General features: G+C 31.3%; 3 protein-coding genes across 8 annotated transcripts; all 3 read left to right on the forward strand.

Annotated features, from left to right (window-relative positions):
• The first annotated feature begins 8923 nt into the window (after window positions 1-8923).
• On the forward strand, window positions 8924-10151 carry LOC123886443 (protein RADIALIS-like 4). 2 transcript variants are annotated; one of them, XR_006801296.1, is made up of 3 exons: window positions 8927-9278; window positions 9818-9999; window positions 10036-10151. XR_006801296.1 is itself a non-coding variant. In XM_045935762.1 (2 exons), the coding sequence occupies exons 1-2, from the start codon at window positions 9010-9012 to the stop codon at window positions 9840-9842; spliced, it is 294 nt and encodes a 97-aa protein (XP_045791718.1). In that variant the 5' UTR covers window positions 8924-9009; the 3' UTR covers window positions 9843-10098. The 2 variants fall into 2 exon arrangements, 1 of the variants encoding a protein (XP_045791718.1); XM_045935762.1 differs by having other exon boundaries at window positions 8924-9278; window positions 9818-10098.
• Window positions 10152-13497: 3346 nt separating this feature from the next.
• LOC123886454 (7-methyl-GTP pyrophosphatase) lies at window positions 13498-18238 on the forward strand. 3 transcript variants are annotated; one of them, XM_045935772.1, is made up of 10 exons: window positions 13517-13669; window positions 13777-13848; window positions 13920-13994; window positions 14267-14350; window positions 15005-15085; window positions 15548-15617; window positions 15754-15845; window positions 17204-17245; window positions 17372-17452; window positions 17953-18238. In XM_045935772.1, the coding sequence occupies exons 1-10, from the start codon at window positions 13643-13645 to the stop codon at window positions 18022-18024; spliced, it is 696 nt and encodes a 231-aa protein (XP_045791728.1). In that variant the 5' UTR covers window positions 13517-13642; the 3' UTR covers window positions 18025-18238. The 3 variants fall into 3 exon arrangements, with proteins under 3 accessions (XP_045791735.1, XP_045791728.1, XP_045791731.1); XM_045935779.1 differs by lacking the exon at window positions 14267-14350 and having other exon boundaries at window positions 13498-13669; XM_045935775.1 differs by lacking the exon at window positions 15005-15085.
• Window positions 18239-20123: 1885 nt separating this feature from the next.
• Window positions 20124-23760, forward strand: LOC123886467 (phosphatidylinositol N-acetylglucosaminyltransferase subunit P-like). Of its 3 annotated transcripts, none has more exons than XM_045935787.1 (5): window positions 20124-20487; window positions 20841-21084; window positions 22577-22649; window positions 22967-23085; window positions 23353-23760. In XM_045935787.1, exons 2-5 carry the CDS (start codon window positions 20895-20897, stop codon window positions 23478-23480), a joined length of 510 nt encoding a protein of 169 aa, XP_045791743.1. In that variant the 5' UTR covers window positions 20124-20487; window positions 20841-20894; the 3' UTR covers window positions 23481-23760. The 3 variants fall into 3 exon arrangements, with proteins under 3 accessions (XP_045791743.1, XP_045791746.1, XP_045791739.1); XM_045935790.1 differs by having other exon boundaries at window positions 20345-20487; window positions 22967-23114; XM_045935783.1 differs by having other exon boundaries at window positions 20345-20487; window positions 20874-21084.
• Window positions 23761-25056: the final 1296 nt, after the last annotated feature.

Raw genomic sequence — 25056 nt, forward strand, 5'->3', positions numbered from 1 at the left:
CATACACACTAATTAGAAAAAGACCAAAAAAAAAAAAGAGACCTAGAGGAGATAGAGAAGAAGTGAGATAATTCTGTTAAAGAAATTTTATTTTGACTGATAAGGAGATTTTACTTTTGTGACATTTGTTATAAAAAGTATAGTTTATTTTTGTCTTTTTAAAAAAGTTTGATATGCAACCATATATGACAAAATTTCACATAATTATAGAAGAGTAAAACCAACTAAGTGTAAAAAAGTTTGTAAGTTATAATTCAACAAATAATGATGAAATTGTTAGATTTGACACCTTTATTTTTAAGTTCAAATATAAGAATCACAATTATGTGTGTGAGTTTCAAGTAATGTTTGTCAATTCTTCACTGAACCAAAAAAAAGAAAAATTAAGTGTAAAAATAGATGCTCTAAAATATGATATAAAAAATGAAAATTAAAGTAAAATAATACATGTTTGGCAAATACGATAAACTAGTTTATAATTTATAAGTTCATATGATTAAAAACGATCAATTTGATAACCATCATATTTTACTCACAAATTTATAATATATTTTTACTAGCTTATAGTTCTTTCTAATAAGCTACTTTAAGTAAATTTATAGCTTGTCATTTTTCTCTCAATTTTATCTCTTTATTTTATTTTTTATGGTATAAGCCTTTTCATCTTAACTGAAAAAATACAAATATTAATCAAACAAATTTCTCTAAATCATTTTATATTTACTTCTTTTGTCCCTAAATATAGGTACATATTACATATTTTTTTGCTATCGATTAATTTATTAATTAACTACTTGCGGTAAATTTATCTACTATAAATTAATTTATCATCTAACCATTATTTATTTTTTTATCAAAGAGAGCCTTAAAACAAGAGTATAAATAAATTAAATGATTAATAGGGACCAAAACTTTTTCCTCCTTCAATTATTTTAGTCATGAAAGGAACTTATATTGTATGCATTCCTAGTTGCGTGTGCTGTGCAAAAATTCATACCATTGACGCCACCTTTAGTTTGTCTCTACATACACCTATATATGTTCTCTACTCCACTATCACTCAATTCAATCTCAAAAGCACTTATTCATAAAGTATATAAAATTGAAAAATTATCATGAACAAAAATGCATTTTGTTAGTACATATCTTAACAAAAAGACAATAATTTTTTTTTTTTATATATTTTGAAGACTTTGGTGATTACGTAGAAAATAGAGAATGATACATAAATGACTAAATTGCATATTTATCTAACAAAAATAATCGATATTGTTTAATATTTTAGAAGGATATATATATATATATATATATATATAGGCTTAAATGCAGTTTTGGCCCCCCAAGTTTCACAATTGCTTGATTTTGGCCCCCCGCGTTTCAATTGTTTGATTTTAACCCCCTAAGTTTCACAATTGCTTGATTTTAGCCCTCCAAGTTTCAATTGCTCGATTTTGGCCCCCCAAATTTACCCCCTTTTGCATTTGCTAGCCCCCCGTTGAATATTTTGATTAAAAATTGGTTATGTAGCATTTTAAAATTAAATAAGTATTTAAAAATAAATAAATAAATTACAAATTGTTTTTTAAAACTAAATTATAAAATATTTTTCTTATTATATGTAGTTTGTAAAATAATTTTGTTATATAAAAAAGTAATAAAAACATTTTATGAACTATTTTTTAAAAACTTTGTAAACTTTTTTTTAAATAAAAAATAATTATTAAACCTTTTATTAAAAAAAAATTAATACATTTTTATAAAAGAAAATATTATTATTTTTTAATTTTTTTAATTAAAACATATTTTTAATTTTTTTTAAAATGTCACATAAGCAATTTTTAGTCAAAAAAGTCAACGGGGGGCTAGCAAATGCAAAATGGGGTAAACTTGGGGGGCCAAAATCGAGCAATTGAAACTTGGAGGACTAAAATCAAGCAATTGTAAAACTTAGAGGGTTAAAACAAGCAATTGAAATGTGGGGGGCCAAAATCAAGCAATTGTAAAATTTGGGGGGCCAAAACTGCATTTAAGCCATATATATATATATATATAAAGCAAGCATATTATTTTCTCGTTAAGTCATTAATTTAAACAACCAAGTTTCAATTTGTTTCATTTCACATCTTACTTTTTAGTTTCATTTCTAGTCATTCCATGTTTTCAAAACTCACAATCATGTCGTTTCCTCAAGTAGCAACCAATAAATACATGGGTGTCTAGAGCTCCAATAATTGTAATGGCTATATGCCTATGTATTATCCTATTGCAAAATTTTAATGCTACAAATTATTGTAAATTTTTACTATAGGACATGATATAGAGATATTGAAACAATGGCTAGTATTTTGTTTCCTTCTATTTTGAATATTTCTATAGATCACGTTCCAAATATGGTCGTTGAAGTGATTTAAGAGTGTTTAAAATGAGATAACACGCTTTTTCTAACTTAATTAAGGTCTCAAGTTCGATTTCAAAATAAAGCACGCATCATCGTTAAACTTCTTAGAGAGAATTTGTCACCTATTTGGGACTCGCAAGACTCAAGAGATTAGTCTTCGTAGTTGCAGGTAAATGATATATGAAGTCATAAAAAAAAACTCTTGTTGAGATAAAAAGACAATTATTAAAAAACACCGCATAAAACTCAAACACAACTGTAAAGTCTTAAATTCGATTCGGATACGACATGCATAGAAATGTGATGTCTCCTAATCTCAAGATGTATTATTTAAGATGATTGGTCTGACCATTCAAAAAGATATAGCGGTGTAATTTATTGTTCATTTACTTTTTATTCGAATCTGAATAAAAATAATTAAGCTAACAACATCGACATTTTCCACTTAAAATAGTCTTACCCTTACCGCCTATTTTTTAATGGTATACATACTAACCCACACAAAATATATGAATCAAAATTATACTACTACTAGACTATATAATTAAAAGAAGAGGAATGAGAGAGATATCAATGATGTTTTCTCTCCCAACCCCCCTCAATTCTTTTCTACCCCCTGAATTTCTATTTTTGCCCTCGGGGATACTGCGGTTTATACGAACCGAAATAAGCTGACATGCTGATAAATTTCGGTAACCACTTACCGAAATCTGGAACATTTCGGTTCGCAGGTACCGAAACAGTTATTTCGGTAAACTTCTACCGAAAATTGCCTAATTCCAGCGACCAACGTACCGAAATCTAGGACATTTCGGTTCGCAGATAACGAACAAGCTGACGTTCATTTTTTGTGTACCGAAAACGCTAATGTTCGGTTTGCAGTTACCGAAATGGTCTAATATTTGGCTTCGGTGAATACGAACCGAAGTTTTTTGGCAAAAATGTTTGAAACCGCAAGGGGCAAAATTGAATTTTTGGGGGGTAGAAAAGAAATGAGGGGGGTCGGGAGAGAAAACATCGATATCAATTAGTTGCATTTTAAAAGGTTTTCAATAATCATCTATTTATTGTTCCGTACTTGAGCTGAACTGAGCTGAGAAAAGCCCAATATCTTAACTTTATGTTACCAGCCCAACTACCAATTGGTCCTCTCTTAACGTGTCAATTTGATATTTTCTATCGATATTTTATGAGTTTCTTGTGCGTCTTATTTTTCCTCATTACTGGATGAGTAAAAATAAGATATTTAAGAATGAAAAACACCTATCGTTCGTTACTTAAATAGCCGATGATGTTTGAGAAACTTATAGGACGCCAAAAGAAACCATCAGACAATTTAAAGTGAATAACTGAGTGATGTTTTTTTTTAAAGAGTCTATCAACAAAATTTACACACATTAAACATAGAAAAATGGGAAATTGTTGCTTAGAATAACTGTTTCAACATATAAAATGTGTTTGCAATTTTTTTTTGGTACATAATCTGTTTGCAATTTTAAGTTGTACTTATGAACTTCGAAAGAGATATATTTGTCATACCGCCGCTGGTAGGACTTTGGATGTACACATGCATGAAAACATAAATTTTTGTGCTGATTCAAATTATACTTCTAAAAAATAATATATGTAAGTGAAAATTTATTTTCGTGAGATTAACGGTATTTAATAAACCGTTAATTTTGATGAATTTCAATAACATATTAAATGATTTTCAATTTTTCTAAATTATTCTATGAATGATCTATATGATATAAACTTTCAATCTAACGGTGAATTTTGTAAAATTCGTATTCATTATAATGTTATTCATGACTGGTCTATCATAGACCACTTGATGAAGTGGTCCATATTAGAATTTACCATAATTTCATATAAACCCAATTTAACTTAGATATTTAGCTCAAATGTTTAATGAGCTTCCCCTAGGAATTATTCGGAAAAATTTGAATTTGATTCTCGACAAAAAAAATATAATTTGTCAGACTTTATTTACTTTGTGGCTGAACTCTGGTACTAGACCCATTCCCCCTGGATTCCAAATGATTAATAAATAAATAAATAAAAAAAGACCCAATTTTATGAGAATATATAACAAAAATGACATCCAATTAGAACAGTAGATGCCAAAATCTAGCTATCTCATCATCATATACCAAATGTAATTTGAAGTATGCATGAAGTATCAAACTATGATATCAGATAAATATTCATAAGAATATAAGCTTCTTCTCATCTATTACAGCCTGGCACTAGTGATCCTCTTACATTTAGAATCCTCTTATCAACCATGCATATGTATATATATATATATATATATATATATATACACCAATTCCCTCAAGAACTTCCCTTTCAACTTCACAAGCTTTTTATTATAATCTCAATGCAAGTTGGAAAAGTTTGGCTCACAACACTCATTTTTAACCACTAGTTTGGATTCCCAACTATGGATGCTTTGACAGTGAAAATTATTCCAAAAAAATGTTTACTCCTATCAAATGTTCCTTTTTTTTTTCGTTTTAAATATACTTAGAAAATTAATAAAAAAAGTTAATGTATTTATCTTTCTTTTTTTTTTTTTTATAAAAAAATATTTATCTCTCTTTTTATGAATAAATTCTCTGGCTTGGGCATGCAACAGTGTTAAAAATCTTAGGGAGAGTTTGCCACCCATTTGGTTTCCACAAGGCTCGAGGGATTAGTCTCTGCAGTTACGCGCAGAGGATACCCGATTTACACACAAAAAAAATTGAAAAAACAATAATCGATATATTTTGGTCCAAATTTTATATCAAATACATAAAATTTTTTATCAACTTTTGTATATATTTAAGATAAGATTGGATATAAATATAATACAACCTCGATAATTTCAAATTAACTTCGTCAATTGGAAATAGAAATGCCGATTAATAGGGTTTTTTTTTTTGTTGTTACAAAGCTAAATAAAGAAAAAACAAAAAGGAAAAAACACGACCAAGGGAACTATCCACGAAGGAAAAAAGTTTCAGTCGTGTCGCTTATGAGAAGCTCTAGCGTGCCATCCGGAGGAGAAGTATGAATCGAGAAACCGACATCTGAAGTCAACTAATCTCTTCAATGTTCGATTCTACTCTATGTTAGAACATTTCTGTGAATGCTATTCTGATATAAGTGGTCCTATTCTATGAGCATGAACATGAAGTTGAATGTTGGGACCGTTGATGAGATTGATGCAATGAAGGGAGTCAGATTAGCAGACCAGTGTATCAAATTCCATATATTTAACTAAGGTGAGACCATGGAAGATAGCATATAATTCAACGAGTAAGATGTCTGAAGAGTTCTGAATAAAACCATATAAGCATAAATAATAGCATAATTTGTTTCTGATAATTCCTCCAAAGCCTGCATGAATCGGAGAGCCATGACAGCTACCATCAACATTGATGATAAGTTGATAACACAAAAGTGGTTATTATTGTTCCATCTAATACATCTATCTATCAATATGAGCACTAGTACTACTTGAAATGAAGGAATAACATATTCCTGATGTTCAAATGTTCAATATAGAACCATAGTAAAATAGCTAACAAAATGGTCTTGTCAAAATAGCCTAATTTAGGGGTTTTGATGAATAAAGGAGCAGTTATTCCCTAATTATATGGTAAAGTCACTAATAAACGCAAAAATCTGGAATCCTTATCATTCTCATTCATTTTCCACCTTAGAAGCTTTTTTTTTTTTTTTTTGTTATTCTATATCCCAATTTCTTCCAAAGTATATATAGCGGTCTATTCATATTGAGTTCCTAAAATTTCATGTAGTATTATATTTTTCTCAACAAGTTTTTCCTCCCCCTTTTGCTGAAAAGTTCTAAATACTTGTTCTAACTTTAGACCAAATATTTTCCATTAGGTATCAGCAAAATATATATATTCTGAGACTGATTATATTCCATTCATAGAGACAAAGAAGATAAATCAGCTCAACTCTAAAGATAATAAAGATTCTGTTCCTTGTAACTTTTGCTGTCTTTTTCATTTCATTCAATTCAATGTGAATCAAATAAAGCTCATTTACAACTTTTAATGTGTGGAAAGTTTTTTTTTTTTCTTTCATAAACCATTAGATTAATCTTTGAAATTTTACGAGTATGTCATTTTAGTACTTAAAATTTAGGAATAGACAAAATCGTCCTTTATTTTGAATGATGTCAAGTACTTTAATATAGTGCATATATGTTTCGATGAAAGATGAAATTGACAAAATCACAATAAGTGATTGTAATTTTTTGACGAAAGTTTCATGTAAAAAAACAATTCATAGTAATTCGGTGTGATTTTTCAATCTTACCACTTATCCAAAAATCAATTCAATCTTATTTATTAAGAGTACGATGAGGTGGGCATCAAATGCACATGTAACATGCCCATGTGGATGCCAACTCGCTGAAAACTATTTTGCCCACACTAGTTTTGGGGTTTTAAATAATGTGATGTTAACATCGACAATGATATTTGGATACTCAAATTTTTCAACACATTATTTTATGAAGATGAGACTAAATTGACAAATTTTATATAGTTTATGAAGTAATTGAAAATAAAATGTTATTTTAAGACTAACTCGATCATTTATTCGTTAATTTTAAAATTTTAACTAATACATGACCGTGAAGACTCACAAGAACCAAAGTGAACAATATTTCAAAAGCAAACTTATGATTGAAACATTGAGGTTGACTGGAAAAATTGAGGGTCCATGCACAAAGATTTGACAACCCTCTTTAGTTTTGATTGATTGAGATTTGAGAGTTGTTACTGGATCAAGTCTCGCATTATTCATCGAAGCTAACGTTAGTTTAACGAAAATGTGGATTTCCTGTTGTAACTGTGTCACATACTTACGACGGTAAACGACCACGAATAGCGGCTTTTGCTTAAACTCTAGCAGTTTCTTGAAAACTCGCTTTAGGTAAACTTTGAGCATTCATAGATATTTTTGTTATTTCCAATAATAAAGCTCGGTAACAAACAAATTCTTCCAAGGCACGTTCCGTTTGTTTTGCTTACAATTAGTTCACCAGATAAAAATAAATTAGACATTCCATCTTCTGAAACCAAGACTTTGGATATTATTTGACGCACAATAACTTAGATATGTTTATTATAAAGATGAAATGTTGCTAACCTATTAACAAGTGACAAAAACCATATGATAACTGCCACACCAATTTGTCATTTCTTGGAAGATTGAAGAGTATGAAGGATGCAGTGAGCCACTTTGGTTCCTCAACCACAAACAGAATAAGGAAACACCCAAAAGATTAAAAAAAAAGTAATTTTGTGCTTTTTCTGTTTGAACCATACACAGCTAATATTGATGATTTTAGGGTGAAATTTCGTACATGGTTGGATGATACCTAGGCCCGTGAACTGGATCCTTATAACAGTACAAAATGAGACCTATCCATAACATAAGTACTACATATGAAACAAAAAATCATGATGAACCACATAAACTCAAAAACAAAATTTTCATGATCAATCATCACACGTGAAACAAAAAATTTAGGTATTGTGTGTTATTATCTGATTGTTATTAGGTAAATGAACATAATTTTTCTCTGAATGACAAAATATTAACATGACCCCAGTGACCTAATAGTAGGTGCAGAGATATTCATAAGATTTTTTCGTGTGTATAAAGTTGGTTTAACGCATTAGTACATGCTAATTTTTTTCTCCACGCGACAAAATCTTAATTTAGAGTGTGACCCAAGTGACCTAATAGTAGGTTCAGAGCTATTCATAAGATTTTCAGTGTGTATAAACTATAAAGTTGGTTTAACGCACACGCACATGATGAATTAAAATTTTGAGTTAATTACACATAAACATGAGACCCTATACAGGATTGCACCTCCTGCAAACCTTTAGGGCTGCCACTAAGTAGGTGGCCTAACGGATTTTGGGTAAACTTTGATTAGTTATTAGAATTTGAGTTGAGTTAAACCAACTTGTAAAGTTTGGGGTAACACTCTTTATAAACTCAACTGATGAGATTGTATAATATATGTGGTGGCCTAAACTTGATATTCAAATTTATAGATTTCAGTTTAAATTTAAATTTAGTGATCATGTCAACTCAAGGACATTCTTCTAATTATTTAATTGTGAATAGTCCAAAGAAAACATGCATGTGAAAATGCATTATCATTAACTTTATTAGTTTAGGGAAAGTCGGCTATAGAATCATGAGTCTAATAATAGTATAGTATTTCTAATTAAGTACAACATTTCTTGAAGTTCAAGCATTAAACATTACAGTATTATTTAAACTAATAGTACAATGCAAACTCAATAAAAATCTTAAATTATCACTTTGATCCAAAAAAAAATGTTAAATTATTACCTAAAAAAGTTCCAAGACTTTTCAACAGTTTGTCCCACTATTATGCTCTGAAAGCAACAGCTAGCAACAAACACACTTTCTATCCTTCCATTGGTATATAAAGGGCACCACAATAATCACCTTCTCATTGGCTCATTCACACATCTCTACTAAAACACTAAATTTTGTTACCATATTATTGTCTTATAACACTATCATTAAGTGTTGCTAAAATGGCTTCAAGTTCAGGTTGGACAACAAAGCAGAACAAAAGATTTGAGAATGCTTTGGCTATCTATGACAAGGACACCCCGGATCGGTGGCAGAAGATTGCGAGGGCTGTCGGAGGGAAGACGGTTGAGGAAGTTAAAAGGCATTATGAGATGCTAGTTGAAGATTTGAAGCAGATTGAACAAGGTCATGTTCCATTACCTAAATACAGAAATGCTCCAACAATAGGAGGTAGCATTAAAGGTTACACTTACAATGATGAAGAACAAAGGTATTTTATTGCTTAATCCTTGTTTACTAGTAATAGGAAAAACTCAAATCTCATGTTGAAAATAGATAAGTCCTGAAGAAAGTTTATAATATCTTACCTTACGAGTTGGTTTTGTATAAAATATTTTAACTCTAAAATTTTAGTATTATAGCCTATCAATCGGGTCATATCATTAAAGAGTTCCTCCCACATCAGATGAGAAATGATCGGAAAATATGTTTATAAGTGGAGGCAATTCTCACCTTATAAATTGGTTTTGTAAGGTTGCGTTTAGGCTCAACTCAAATACTAAGAGGTCAGAAAAAGTCTATTAAGAGAGACATCAATATCATTCACTTTATAAATCGATTTTGTAAGGATGATCACAAAATTAAGTATGAATTTCATATTTTGTGCATGTAATTTTGATAGCCGATTAACTTTTTAGTAATGAAAATCTACATTATAATTTAGAATATATAGTTTTATTATTTATTCATTTGCCCTGTTTCATTTACTCACACACCATAAAATCTACAAATATTGTTTTTGTAATGTAGGTTGAAGTTTCTAAGCCTTCAGTGAAGTAAGCAGACCAAATCGTTGGGTGGAAAAGAGTACCAATCAAGTTAATTAAGTGAAGACCAAAACATATGCATCTAGCTTGGTTCTATAAGAACCAAAAGTCTAATGTTTTTATATCATCAAAATAAAAACTAATTAATCTAATGTTTTTATATAGGTACTCTACTATTTTGTTTTTGTTTTTTTGACGCAGGTACTCTACTATTATCATGCTATATGTAACATTAAAATGTGTAAATCAATTATCTTAATCAAGGACATGCCCATCACTTAATCATTCATGATGTGCTAAAGCATGGTCATTGACTATAAGTTTTTTTTTTTACCATGTTATTAAATGAAGTTTTCGCAGCTGTTTATTAGTGACTAATCTCAATCGGAAAATCTGATCCACATAAAGTGAATTCTCCTATTCGAACTGAATTTCTTTTATCCGTAAGAGTTAAAAGATCAAACATTTGACCACTTGCTTAAGAACTCAAGTCTCTTATTAACTTCATTTTAAGTTCTCTTTTGGGTGAATAAAAATGATAGCGACTTAAGAGTTGCAATCTTATAAAAGATTGTAGAGGACCTTGAAGCTAAGTGTTGGTTTGTTTTCAAGTATGTTTGTTTGCTTAAAAACAAAGGATGTGGATAATGCAAATATAAAATATAATATTAAGTTACACTATATAATCCAAATTCTTGAATATCAAGAGGGAACAATAATAAAAATATAGGCTTAATTAGTCTATTGGTTCCTTAAAGACATTTTAGGTTTCACGATGGTCCTTAAAGAAAAAAAGGTCTGGATTGGTCCCTTAAAGACACATCTGTTTCTCACATTGGTCCTTTCCGTCAATTTTTCACAAAAAACGTTAGTTTTAGTTGACTGAATTGTGGATGTCGTTAAGTCTAAGTGGTCCACCAAAAACCTTATTAATTTTTAAAATTTTAACAATTGGAATTTTTTGTTATATTTGGAGTTAAAATTTAACGAAAATGACCAATATGACAAACATATATGTATTTAAGGGACCAATCCGAGTCTTTTTTTCTTTAAGGGACCAATCCGGACCTTTTTTTCTTTAAGGGACCATTATAAAACCTAAAATGTTTTTAAGGGACCAATAAACTAATTAAACTACATATAATAATTAACTAACTAACAAGAATGAACTGAAGTTGATCTAAAGTGACGGTACTAAATGTACACGTTAATGTATGTATGCTTTTAATCAGACCACCGACCATATAACATGTACTTATTCATCATTTCTGTCTTGAAGGTATGAAACCGTTAGATATAATTTTGATATCTAAGACTATGTAAAAAATCAAATGCATATTAGAATATTATATTATATTATTAATAATAAAAGTAAAATGCACAATAATCTATTGCTTTGCTCACACAACAGTCGGTCATCACATGCCAACAAACTTTCTTTATAATAAAACAACTACCACATGAGTTTTAAGAACACCAACCGATTTTCACTTAGAAATCATGTTTCTTTATGTTGGAAAAAATCGGAATAGAGAAAATAAAAAAAATGTAATCACAACATAAGAATATAATGTGGAAGTTCCAAAACTGGAGAAAAAACCACGGTCGTTGTCAAAACCAGAGAATAAACACTATGTGAAAATTATTACGACACATATACTTCACTGTCAACCACCCCATGACTGACTCTCCAAAGTAAATATTTGAACTACATCTCAAATACTCTTAAACAAGAGCATAAGAGAAAAGAAAAAAAGACACAAATATAAACTTAAAGTGTTTACATGTACTATTGTTTGGTGTATTGAAACAAGGAACTTGAGGTCTCTGTATATAACATTGAGCTCCTCCACTCTTCACTTTTCTAAACAATGTGAGACTTCTCAAATATAATTTTCTTGACCTTTTTTCCTTCATTAGCAATGTAAGATTCACATTGCAATCAACCCCAACACTTTTTTCTTAACTCTTTATATTTTGCAGTCCTAATTAAGAAAATGTTCTGATACGTGGGTGTCAACTCAATCATCTCTAATCTGTGAAGAAAAAAATATTAAGGACTATTCTTAAATGATAACAACAATCATTGGAGGAGGAGGAAGTACTAGGTGTGGTCACAAAATATCCTTAGAACATCAAAGATGGGAACTTAGATGGTTACTTAAAGTTGCTTTTAGTGAGTCTAAATTGTTACATGTTATGATTTATTAAGTGTGTGAACTCACATTAATTAGAAGAGTTGAGATTGAATATGTTATAAGTGAGAAAACCTATATATCAATGCTTTAAGATTTTAGGTGAATGTGTGGTATTAGAATCACTTATAAGATTGTTCAATGTCCAATGTGATAATACAATCCAGTTAGATTGCCCCTCATTTCACTGAAATGACAACGATTCATATTTGATTCCACCAATTTATATTCTTTTTATTTCCAATTAATTTTGATTTAAATTTAAATATTAATTCAATTATTTTTTATTAATATGTTAAAATATTTAAAAAATTAAAAAAATATATAATAAATAAATGATAAATACATACAAAATATAATAAATTAAAACGACTACAAGTACATAATGACAAAAAAATACATAATGATGAGAAACACGTAACCACGATAAATACATAATAAAGTGAAATACATAACAATGAGAAATATATAAATTAATTTTTGTTGTTCTCCTGTATGAACGTTCCCAAAATATACTCCACCAAGTTTGCTTGAAGTTGACGATGAATTTGTTTTTCTTGAATATGTGCCTTTCTTTGTGCCCTTCTTTGCATGTATGTTTCGAAAAAGTGTGGATGAGGATCATTAGAAACTTGATCTGCTGATGGAATGTCATTGTTATATATCATGATTGTAATCAAAATTATTATTATTATTATTATTATTATTATTATTATTATTATTATTATTATTATTATTATTATTATTATTATTACGTGTCACATTCGTCTTCAACAATCATGTTATGTATTAAGATGGATGCATACATGATATGTTTCATTGTATCTATGTGCCAAGAACGCAACTGACAGCATACAATTGCAAATCGAGATTGGGTCGCTCTACATAATTTCTTATTGATTCTTGTCATGTGGCAAATAATTTTCTCATTTCTCCTTGAGGCATTGGGATAGTTTCAACAAATGTAGCTTACTCAAGATAAATTTCATCTGCTAGATAGCATCTCACATTATAAGGGGTTGCATTCATCATGTAGTAGTGTACGGTTGGTGCGTCTCCTTCTAAAATGTTGAAAAACATATGAGATATGTTTAAAACGTTGATCTCATTGTAAAATGCCACATCAACAAGTTATAAGACATAACTGTCTTAAGCATGATTTTTGGTACGCATACAATTTTATCTTTTAAATTTATTTATTTAATAAATTTAAAAAGATAAACCGTCTCTTTAAAATCAGAAGCAATATTTTTCCATTTCATTTATCTCTTCTACAAAAATAATTGTTTGTTAAGTTTAACATGTTAGTCCCCATAAACCTGATTCAATTAGTAAGACATCACACTACATATGCAAAGTCGGGCTTCGAACCGCGACACTCCATTTATTCACAATAAAATTTTATAGCCGTCAGACTACTTTATTTATTTATTTATTTATTTATTTATTTTTAACTTGTTAGGATATTGTTAGAGCCAACATTTTCATTTAACGCAAACAAAGCAAAAAGCAAACCCTTGCAGAAAGAAACACACAGCACATAACACTTTAGGTTGATTTGAATTTAACTTATCGTCGCAACTTTCGTTCCCGCCATTCATTTCTATCTCACAATGGAACCCGCAACTTCTTCTTACAAGGTAACGCTATAAGTTATAACTTTTCTTCAATTTAGGGTTTCCATTTTCCATCTTCATCGAATTTAGGGTTTCTCTTTGTTAATTCACTCCCTATAACTTTTTTGCAGATTATATTGGGTTCATCCTCCGTTGCACGCCGCAAGATTTTATCGGAAATGGGTTACGAATTCACATTAATGGTACATTGCATATATTCTCCGATTCAATTTTCGTTTCAATTTTAGCTTTAATCTTGACTGTTTTCTTGTAGACTGCGGATATCGATGAGAAGAGCATCCGAAAGGATACTCCAGAAGAGTTAGTTACGGCCCTAGCCGAAGCCAAGGTTTGTCGTTTTATTATTAGGGTTCTGTTAATAATTTTAATGATATTGCTTAATTTTATTCTCATTGATGGTTTATTATTAGGGTTAAATATGTTTTTAGTACGTTTGTTGTTGTAATTTCCTACTAGGGAGTAGAAGTAGCATAAAAAGATATGTTTAGACCACTTGCTTTGGTGCTTTCTCTGTCTTGTTTCACTTTGTTATTAATGGAATTGGAAGGGTGTGTTTATAGTTCAATTGTCATCTGATTATCGATGTGAATTGTGCGTCAGGCTGATGCCATTATATCCAAACTTCAAACTACTGGTAATCAAGAGAGGGTTGACGAACCAACGCTTTTAATTGCCGCTGATACAGTATGTCATGTTTCATTTTCTTGGCATTGTTGCCCCTTAGTTAAATTTTGCGCGTCACTAGGTTGGTTTGTCACATAAATGGCCATTTATTAATTGAGGATATACAGTTTCGTTCTTAGAGGATTTAGTGTGGTAGTGTGCTCCAGTTTGAATGTTACAGATCTGGCTTCTTCAGCCATTTTTAAGAAGAAACGGGGTGTACAAAGTCATTGACCAAATGTTGTCTTGTTAACAATACTATAATCACATCGGTTTTTATTTTCTACCTTTTCCTTTTTGGTTTTCATGAATATATCTGAGGGAACTACCAAATACCAGGACATGAATATTGCATGGTTTTTTAAGAATTGAATGAATATTGCATGGTTTTTTAAGAATTGAATGCAAAAATGGAAGACATGGTTGTATAACTGAATAACTAGTTGCTCATTATAAAATCATCGAAGAGCATGACCTACATATTAAGTTCTTCAGTTTCAAGTTGCTCATTGTTTTCAACTGTTGCATCAGTGGTGTTTTCCCTTTTTTGCTTGAAAAAAATCCTTGGTGATGTCCTGTTATTACTTTATTCATGATTTATAAAATGATGTAGTTCTTTTATAGTGGTGCAGCTAATCTTCTGATACTTTCTATGCTCCTAATTTTTTTGCTTAGGCAGAAGCCATCTTACAAAGGCTCCCTGTTGGTGACTACTTAAAGGATGCCGAGCCAACTTTATTAATTACTTCTGACCAAGTATACATCATGTTCTTCTAAATTTTTATTTTCTAGTTTGCAATTGTTCGTCCTCTTTTGCATAAACAATAACATTTTTGAAAAAAAATTCTGTTGAAAGAAAAATCAGAAAATGTTCAGTAGTGCTGCCTCTAAAATTGTCTTTTTTCATTTGCTTCTCTTTCCCTTTCTCTTTCTTCCTTGGTTGTTAGTAGTGAAGTTTTGTCTTCATGGACTATAATTGTCTTGTGTTGGTTAATTACCTACATATATCCAACAAATTGATTCTTGGTGTTAAGGAGGCCTGTGCCTAGATAACTTCCATTCTTAATCTCTAAACTCGCACGCTTGCGTGCTTGCTATCCTCATAAATAAATGGCCTTATGGTGACAACCAAGAATAGTTTGTGGCAGAAATTGTCGATTTATTTTTTGGTCAACATTTTCTTTTGGCTTATTATAATTTTTGCCAAATGATTTGGAGGTGGTGGTCTATGAAGGTGTGATTAGGGAAAAGCCATCTAGCAAAGAAGAAGCTCGGCAATTCTTGAAAGGTCTGCTTAATGTTTTATTTTAATCATTTATAATTTAAAAATAGTTTCCTTTCTCTTCTTCAGTGGTTGTGTCTTGAAGTATGAACTTACAACCACCTCCTATACTCATATCTAATGGCTCTTTGTGCAATTTTAGATTATTCTGGAAGGCAAGCAGCAACTGTGGGATCTGTATTAGTTACAAATCTCAAAACAGGATTGAGAAAAGGTGGATCAGATCGTGTGGAGGTATTATTTGCTCCTACCTTTTTTATTCAGTCTGACCTGTTGCACTTGTATCACTTATGTGACATTTTGAATGAATACATAGGAAGCTAGCTCTTCACCTTGTTCCTTTTGTTGGGATAACGAGTTGCAAGCGATGTTTATAGGAAGTGGATCAGAAATTAAGAAATAACGAATTTCTTTTTTGAGAGAACCCTGGTCTCTATTTGGTCCATTTAGGTTCAGAACAAGGATACTTCAGAATGATTTTGAATGTAAGAAAACCCAGGATTTACTAGACACCTGGACTCCCCCCCAGCAGAATGGGTACATAAATACCTGCTCTTTCACCTTACTCAGTACTCAACCTCATATTTCCTTTCTCCCCTAACTACTCTACCAACTGAACAGTTGTTAGTTACTCTGTTACATTGACTTCAAGGGTTTTCATCCTCTGTTGTTCCTGTTCTCTTTCTTACATTGACCCTTCTAATTGGACTATTGGAGGTCTCATATCAGATTGGGCACTTTGAGTTTTATTCGCTGTGCTTAAGTCGTTAGCTTGTGTGACAAGGGCCGGGAACATGAGTAATCCGTGCTAATGAATTCAATTTCAAGCTGATGCTACAGTCGGATTTTCTAAAGGTTCTGGTAGTTTATTTTTTAAGGGCTGCTTTTTGTTATATATGATAAAAGTGTTGTCTGTGATGTAAAGGGACGAGTTAATTATCTTGCCTTGTTAGTTTATCAGGTATTGGTTGTATTGTTTTCTTGTTTGCTATCTCTTTGTTAGGTATCAAGTTGCTTTAGTTTGGATAGCAGCCTATTCTAAGTATCTGTGTAACTCTCTGGGCATTCCTTATGCCTTTTTTAATATATTTCCTTTTTTGCTGCTGCTGCAAAAAAAAAAAAAAACACAAGAACTAATGAGGTTTGGCATCTCTTTACTATCGGAAATAAGATTATTAGTTGTGTAGAAACTATAATAAAACCCACTACAACTACAAGTGTATCACCTTAGTACCTTACAAACCCAAGTACCTCGTTCAAAACCTACAAAGAACGATAAACACTCACTCACAAGAGATACTCTCATTACAAATGATCGCCCGTCACTTGCTCATTTCTCTTTGACTTAGATACTTAAACTATTCAAGAGATTCCCATTATGTATTGGAGGGGATGTGGCTTCTGAAAAGGACAATGAATGTCATATTTTTTGCCTTTTTAAAAGCAGTGAATATTAGTTTATATCAGCTTTTAAATAGTCTTTGAAAAATGCTTTCAAAATTTGGAACTACTACTTTTTAATATTGGAATTTTAAATTCAAATATGCATGCATTAGTTGCGGAAGTTGATTTCGTCTTGTGATGTTTTACAGATTTATTTCAATGAAATACCAGATGAAATCATTGAGAAGCTGGTATGTGTTGTTTCTTTTAATTGATTATTTCATGGAGTTTTCTTGAACAGGAAGTGTTTATAATATGAAGTCTCTTCAGTTGTTGATTTAAGTAGTTGAAATGCTTTTTATCCCTTTCTTGTTTAGGTTGATGAGGGAATTACTCTCTACGTTGCTGGAGGGCTGATAATAGAGCATCCTTTAATATTTCCATATGTCAAAGAAGTGGTTAGTTAACTCCTCTTTCATACTTGGAAATTTCAGTGCATCTTAATTATATTATAGACATAAGCCTATAAGAGACAGGTTGCCTTGGCTTTGGACTGCATTTCTCGGTCGAAACCCCGATAGTTTAGTGTATAGAGATTTTTGCATCCAATGTCTAGTCTAATGAATCCATGAAATGGTGGTTTTATGTTGTTCACCTCTTAGAGATTGTGGTTGGAGGAAAATCCTACAAACTGATTTAGAAATCTATAGACCATGGCTAGTTTAGCTTGGGGTTTCTTTACCCCACCCAAACTGAACCAAAGCCATTTTTCAAACTTAGTGAAATTTTTGTGCTTACCTAAATAATAACAAGCCGGTAGTGTCAAAATGTCAATATGCTTATGGCAAGTTGTTTAGTGCAAGTGATATTGCTAGCTGCTTTCTTGCTGGGATAAGATTGCTCTCATTTTACTTCCTAGTTCCAGTTTGATGATTTCTATGTGGTGGTATATTTACAGGTAGGCACAACCGATAGTGTTATGGGGCTCCCCAAAGACCTGACTGAAAAACTCTTAAAGGCAGTCCTGTAGTGAGCTATAGATCCAACTAATGTGACTGCTAAGCAATGGCTTAATCTGTGACTCGTGATCTCGACATTTATCTAGACTCTACTCTATGTGGCCTCTTTTGGTAACAGTAATTTTTTTTGCTGGGATGTGCTGAGACAATTATGTTATGTCTGAAGTTTTATTGGCTGTTCTGTTTAGTTTGATATATAATGGATTTGTCTATATTTTACTATTAGCATAAGGCCGTATTGTGACTAATTTGAATCTCAGCCATCGGATGTGCTTATAATATTAACTCAAAATAAACTTCAACCCACAAAATTCCAGTTCTCCATCCTCACAGATCTGAATCTACCCCCACCGTCTCACTTTGAATTAGTCAAACCGCCATAGCCACCATGCCTGGAACAATTGATGAAGCTATTAATTAATTGATGATAAATGAAGAGAGGGAGAAGAAACACGAAATCCTTGTGCTTCTTGATTAAACAAATACTGTCTATTGATTTACTAATTACTACAACTACAACACCAAAGGTTATACATGAATACATGGAATTTTCTCCACCAAACGGAGGGAGCAACATTCTGCATCCCAGATCCAGAAAAGTGATTAAAGCCATTTACAAACTAGCAAACCAGTCAAGGCCAATATTATACGGGGTGAAAAATTGTGTTGATATCTATTTTCAGTATTACCAGCAGGGAAAAAGGCCCATTGAAGCTTCAATTTTTTTTTCTTTCTTTCTGGGTTTGCTGTTTGAAGATATGGGGTTTGATGAAGATGATGAAGAAGGGGAGTGAAGAAGATGAAGTGTTGGTAGTTCATAATGGACATTCAAAATTAATGGCTATTTTTTGCCAATAAAGATCAAACGGGTTAAACTAAAAGATTTATTGATATCTATGGTGGACCACATATAATGTTGGTCCACCTAATATATTTGGTGTTAAAAACTAACGGAAATGACCATTGTGACTAACAGTCATATGGTCAAGGGATCAATCCGGATTTTTTTTCTTTAAGGACTATTGTGAAACCTAAAATGTCTTTAAGAGACCATTTAACTAATTAAGCCCAAAATAAACATAGAAAAATTTAATTTATTTTATTGTTTACAATTTACATGATATAATATGCATATACAGAAAAAAGACAATAACAATAATAACAATTTAAAAAGAGTCAGGATCCGTTGACACCAGGTGTCAAAGCTTATATTAACACTAAATCTTGACCATTTATTTTATTTTATCTGATGGTTGATATTTATCCATTAGATATATATAATTTATGACATAAAAAACAAATCCTCTAACATCTACACAATTATATCCAATTCCCTCTTTTATCGGGCATTCTTTAATTTCTTTTTCTCTCTGCCACAAGCCTCATGAATGATGAAACTTAGAATCTACGTACATTGCTACCTGACGAAGGAGAGGAAAACACTCTCTTTAATTTCTTTATGTTCTCGCAACATGAAAAAAATTAAGCAAAAAACACTGTCAAATTTTGTATATTTGCCAACGTCTTTTATTTCAAAATGAAATAATCATGGTTAATTTATTAGGTCACTGGTTGTTTGTAGAATTTTGGCTTGAATATTATACAGCGTACGAATTTTAGAGGAAAGTCTTATTACTTAATTTTTTTTTTCTTTCTTTTGTTTTCTTACGAAAACCTTTTTGGTTTTTGCTTATTCAATTTAACCTAATCAACCGTAATTTTTTTTTGGTATACTAATCAACCGTAATTTATCAACGCTTATCATGTCATGCCCATTTTTTTTTTTATGATCATGGTTCTTGTTGATGATGCTTGTTGAGAGAACAATTAACTTGGAGTAGGGAAGAAGATGAATTGTTTTATTTATTTCATAAAAGGAAAGATATGATTTGTTAGATATGATTTTTTTTTGACAACTTAGGTATTAAAATTTAAAAGAATGAAATTGAGTCATTAGATCTAATAAAATAAATGGTCAAGATTTGGTGTCAATATAAACTTTGACACCTGGTGTCAACGAATCCTAACTCATTTAAAAAAGATAATTATCATAATTTTTTTTAAGTCACTTATATTGTATTTTCTTCTTTTAAAAAAAAGGACACTTTTTATTTTAAAAACTTTATCAAAATTGTATTTAGCCCGATTTCTTCTTCTTTATGCTGTAAATCGCACCAACTGAACCAATCCAAACCGCATTAATTTGGTTTGAATGATTTTTAAAAAATCAACCGAACCAAACCGCATGCATTTTTATCTCATAATTGGGATGAATTTTATGCTCAAAATCAAACCAAATTGAACCAACTTCAGCGTGAATTATAGAAACAAAGATAAATACTTGCAATAACACTCGTGACAGCACATAACTCAAAGCAAAGCATAAAGAGTTGATTTGAACTTAACTTGGCGTCGCAGCTTTCGTTTCATTTGTTCCCGCCATCCATTTCTACTACTGAAATCTCTCTCAGCAGGTAATCAATCTAAAAATCTCATTATTTAGGGTTTTGTGATAAATTGGCTGATTGATTATGCAATTGGGACTATTAGTAATATATTGTGTTGTCACATCATTGTTACTTCTTAGTGTTTTTGATATGTTCAAAATTTGTGATTTTGATTAGTCATCGCTAACTGCATGTAACCAAACAAAATAAAATTGTGATTTTGTGTTATTCTTAAAAAATTGGAGTTTTTATGATTGTTGTTGTTTTTGTTATTCTTCAAAATTGAGGTTTCTGATGTGTGTGTGTTTGATATTGATTTTTGTTATGGATAGCTCTTTGTTATTGATTATTGGAGATAATTGTTGTTGGTGTTGTTGTAGGGTCCTAAGATACACCGTTGTATGTTTTGTTAGTTGTAATTGAAGGAATGCGAAATGGAAAGTCCCCATTCTGTTAACAGTCCAAGAAGAACACTGAGTCTTTCAAGACAACGGAGGGCAACTGTGTCGTTTCTTGATTCCGATGAAAAAAACAACTCTGCATCTGGATTGTCAGCCGACCATGGCCCTAAGCCTTCTGAGGTTTATGGTTTTGTTGGATCTATAACCACTGTTGTTGCTACAGGTTTAATTTCTTATTCACTACTATTTTATCATTTAGTTGGTTTGATTGAGAGTAAAAATTAATAATTATAAAGATTCGCATTGTTTTCGTTTAATTTATTGATTTCAAATGGTATATGTTATCCCAAAAATACCAAAATTATATGTGAAATAGTATAGGCTTAGGCTTGAGGTTAAATTGTTCAAATTCCGCTTCACAACTATGCTATAACGCCTCTAAATAGTGAACCATAGAACAATAGCAGAGAATTCCGTTGTTTGAGACTGAGTTTATTTTAATTGTGCATGTAGGGAGTATTTGGAAAGGCTTATGTAGAATTCATTAGGTTTATCTCATGACATGAGCGCTTATATTAGTGTTTGGAATTGATAGTGCACCAATTACATTTGGGCAGTAGTTGAGTTGTTGATTAATCGTAAGAATAATAAGCCAACAATATGGAGGGTGTATGAGAGGAAAAGAGTGTTGCCTAGCTGGCAGTTTGTTATGCCTTGAGTCAATTAAAAGAAACGAGTGGAGAGATTAAGGGGTATCGTTCAGCTTTATGTTAGAAAGTGTAGACAAAGAAAGTGTTCTCCGAGGAGTCTAGGCTCTGGGTCAGTTTGTAGCGAGTCTATTTCTCACTACTGAATTTCATTATCAATCAGTACACTCACATTTTCATTCCATTTTCTGCACTTCTCTGCTCTATCTATCAGGAATCTTTGGATACACTAGTAAAAATAATACATGACATGTCTATAAGTTGTTTATGACTTGTTGCAATTTGCTCCACAAAATTGCTTACATTCAACATATAAGGTTGTTCTACATTGTGGGCAATATGAATCCAGCAGCAGCTGCTGATCATCATATTGCCTACAATGTAGAACAACCTTCTATGTTATATGTAGAACAACTCAAATTGTAAGATGGTATCAGAGCCTGTTGTTAGATCCATTATTTTTGGATTTTCATGTCGTCCACGCTTTAAGTGGTCCTAGCCGTGAGGGTTGTGTTGAAAATTCGGCCTTAATTGCAGTATGCCGTTGGCCGCTTAATGCAGTATTTGGGTTGCCTTTATTGTAGCTTCCAAAACCGTCATTTTGTTGGGTGTGAGGGGGTGGGTTCCCACATTACCTAGATATGGCATCTTACAAGCCAATTTTGTAGAATTGAGTTAGGACCAGCCCAAATTACGAGGGAAGTTGATCCATTTTGTGTGTGTTTTACTTTGAAGCCCCGTCTTTATCCTTCTCTGATTTTCTGTTGTTTTAGCCATGATCAAAATAAAGCCCTCTTTTACGGGTCTCTGTTCATCTTGTACAAAGATCTGATTATTAATAATAATATTTTCCATTCAAAAAAAAAATAAAAAACCATGATCACAATAACTTTGTATTCTGTACAATTTTGTATTACTACTAGTTTACCATGTATCTATAGCTTTGTATTCTGTACAATTTTAGCATTTTATTAATTTTATTTTTACTTCATTTTTCTTTGTGAACAGTTATTTTCTTGGTATGGGCATATGTTCCAGAATCATGGCTACATTCTATTGGCATCTCATATTATCCTAGCAGGTTAGACACTTCTTCCTGTTATCATTTGAAGCTTTAGCAACCATGCAGGTTCTCTCTAAAGTGAGAATAATTCTCGAGCCTTAATTTATTTAATTTTGTACTGTTGTAAATAGTGTGTCTTCTATTATTAGGAGTAATCTTTTATTTTTAGTAATTTGTATTCGGCCCATTTGTCCATTACTAGGTTAGAATAGCTTGTATAAACACATGTACAAATGTAAACTCAGTCAGCTAAGGTGTATGAAGCAGGTGCAGTAAGCTCTTCAATTTAGCTGTTAAACTACTTGTGTGTATTGAAAACTACTTATGCTCTTCAGATACTGGGCTTTGGCGGTACCAACTTATGTGATGGTGACCATTGTATTAATGCTGGCATTCTACATTGGCCTTAATTTCATGTCAACACCTTCTCCTGCATCCATAAACACTGTTTATGGTGAGTTTATTGTAGAATTCTTTAGCAATGTGAGTGTGGTTAATTTTGATTGGTAGATTACTTCCTAAGTTTTTAGCACATGTGAATAACTTATTTACTAAATATATCTGCATAAAAAAAATTGTGTTTGAGTCCTCTTCATCCAAGTTATATCATTTTAGCATTTGAGAATTACATTTCGGTTATTCTTTTCTCAAGACTGTGTTATTCTAGTGAATTTGTGAGTTCAAGGTTTTTAATAACTGATTTCGACTTCTCTTTGTTCAGATGAATTCAGTAGGGATCCTTTGAGGGTTGAATTTTCGGACGATGGTGATGATGAGAAGCCCATTGATCCCATATCTGATATCGGCATCGACAGAATCAATGATGCTATGTTCAATAATTCAACCTAACAATCACACATTCAAACCTGTCTGTTTCCAATAGTATGGTGGATAATCTGGCAAGCAGTTGCTGCTGATGTTGAGTTCTAACATGAGATTGAGATGCTATAGCTTTTAGACATGAACTCGGTTGAGTTGGTCTTCTGAAACACCGTTAGACACCGGTAGTACACATTAAATGTGAGGATCTCTTCTACTAAATCGAACTTTCGTTAGTGATGATTCTTATATTTGAACAAGTTTTGTATAATATTGTCATCTTGTCAAAATATTGATCATTCTTATTTGACAAGGCCTTGTGTTATCTCTACATTTTTGGATTAATGGTGAGATTGGCGAAATCATAGTGTCACGTTGTGATTTTGTAGAAACTGAAGTAATCTTTGACAAAATTATAAAATTAATGTGTTTCATTTTTTTTATTCTATCAAACTCATCATGAATTCAAATATCATTGAAAAATGCAAATTACATCTTCAATTTCTCAATATAACATATGTGTAAAAAAATTGATACCTGCTTATGTATGATTTTCATGTCATTATAAAAGAAGGTATAATTGTGATATGTGAAACATTCTTCATACTCATACCCTACAGGTTAACAAGGTGAATTATTATTTCCTCATTTTCTTCGTATTAAAAATTATATATTTTGAAAATATTTATCGAGACAAATCAAACATCTCATGTCCTAATATTTGCATTTATATATTAATAGAAAAATATGATCAAAGTAGATTATATAAATAGTACACAAAGTAAAAAATAAGTGATTTATTTTGGGACCGATTGACGACAAGTCAAAGATTTTAAAATTTGGGGAGTAAAATCATAATTTAAAAGTAAGAAAATTAAAATTGAGATAAAGTTGTGGGTTGAAAAGTGCTTTTATTTCAAAAATTTAAAAACATTCATCAGTCCCACTACTTTATACCATTGGATAAGCATAAACATCCAATTTTTTAATACCATTGGATGATATGGATAAGCATACTGCAAATGGAAGACGGCCTCTAAGCATAAACATATATCGGTAAGTTTATACCATTGGATTGTTGGTCACAGCAACAATCTTATATAGATAACTGCCTCCCACTTAAATAGCCAATTTTTGTGCATAGATTATGTTAAATTATAGTTTATTTATTTTTAAAAGATGTTGAGTTATAGTTTAAGGCATGTCACAAGTGATAAAAATGCAAAAATCTTTAGTCAATCAATTTATGAAGTCATCTGGTAAGTGTGTTTTCACAGAGTTATTAATTTTCATTGTCACATTCAGAATCACATGAGTAGAATTGTGTCTGTCTTTTATGTTGGTGAACTTTTGTTCTCTTGGTTATATTATGAAAGATTCAATCCTGCAATTCATTGAGAAGAAATTAGTAATTTGTTTTGAAATTAGTAAGTTTTTCTTGTTTTTTTAATGCAGTTTTCTTTCTTGTTGGTTAGATTATGAAAGATTCAATCCGTGCAATTCAAAGAAGACATTAGTATTTTGTTTAAATCCACTGACCTAATCCATACTTGGGTTGTTTAGCAGCAATTCCTGAGTTTGCTTCAGAGGAAGATGTGTAGTAAGG

Source organism: Trifolium pratense, linkage group LG1 (genome assembly GCF_020283565.1).
Source record: "Trifolium pratense cultivar HEN17-A07 linkage group LG1, ARS_RC_1.1, whole genome shotgun sequence".
In the NCBI taxonomy this organism is placed as follows: domain Eukaryota; kingdom Viridiplantae; phylum Streptophyta; class Magnoliopsida; order Fabales; family Fabaceae; genus Trifolium; species Trifolium pratense.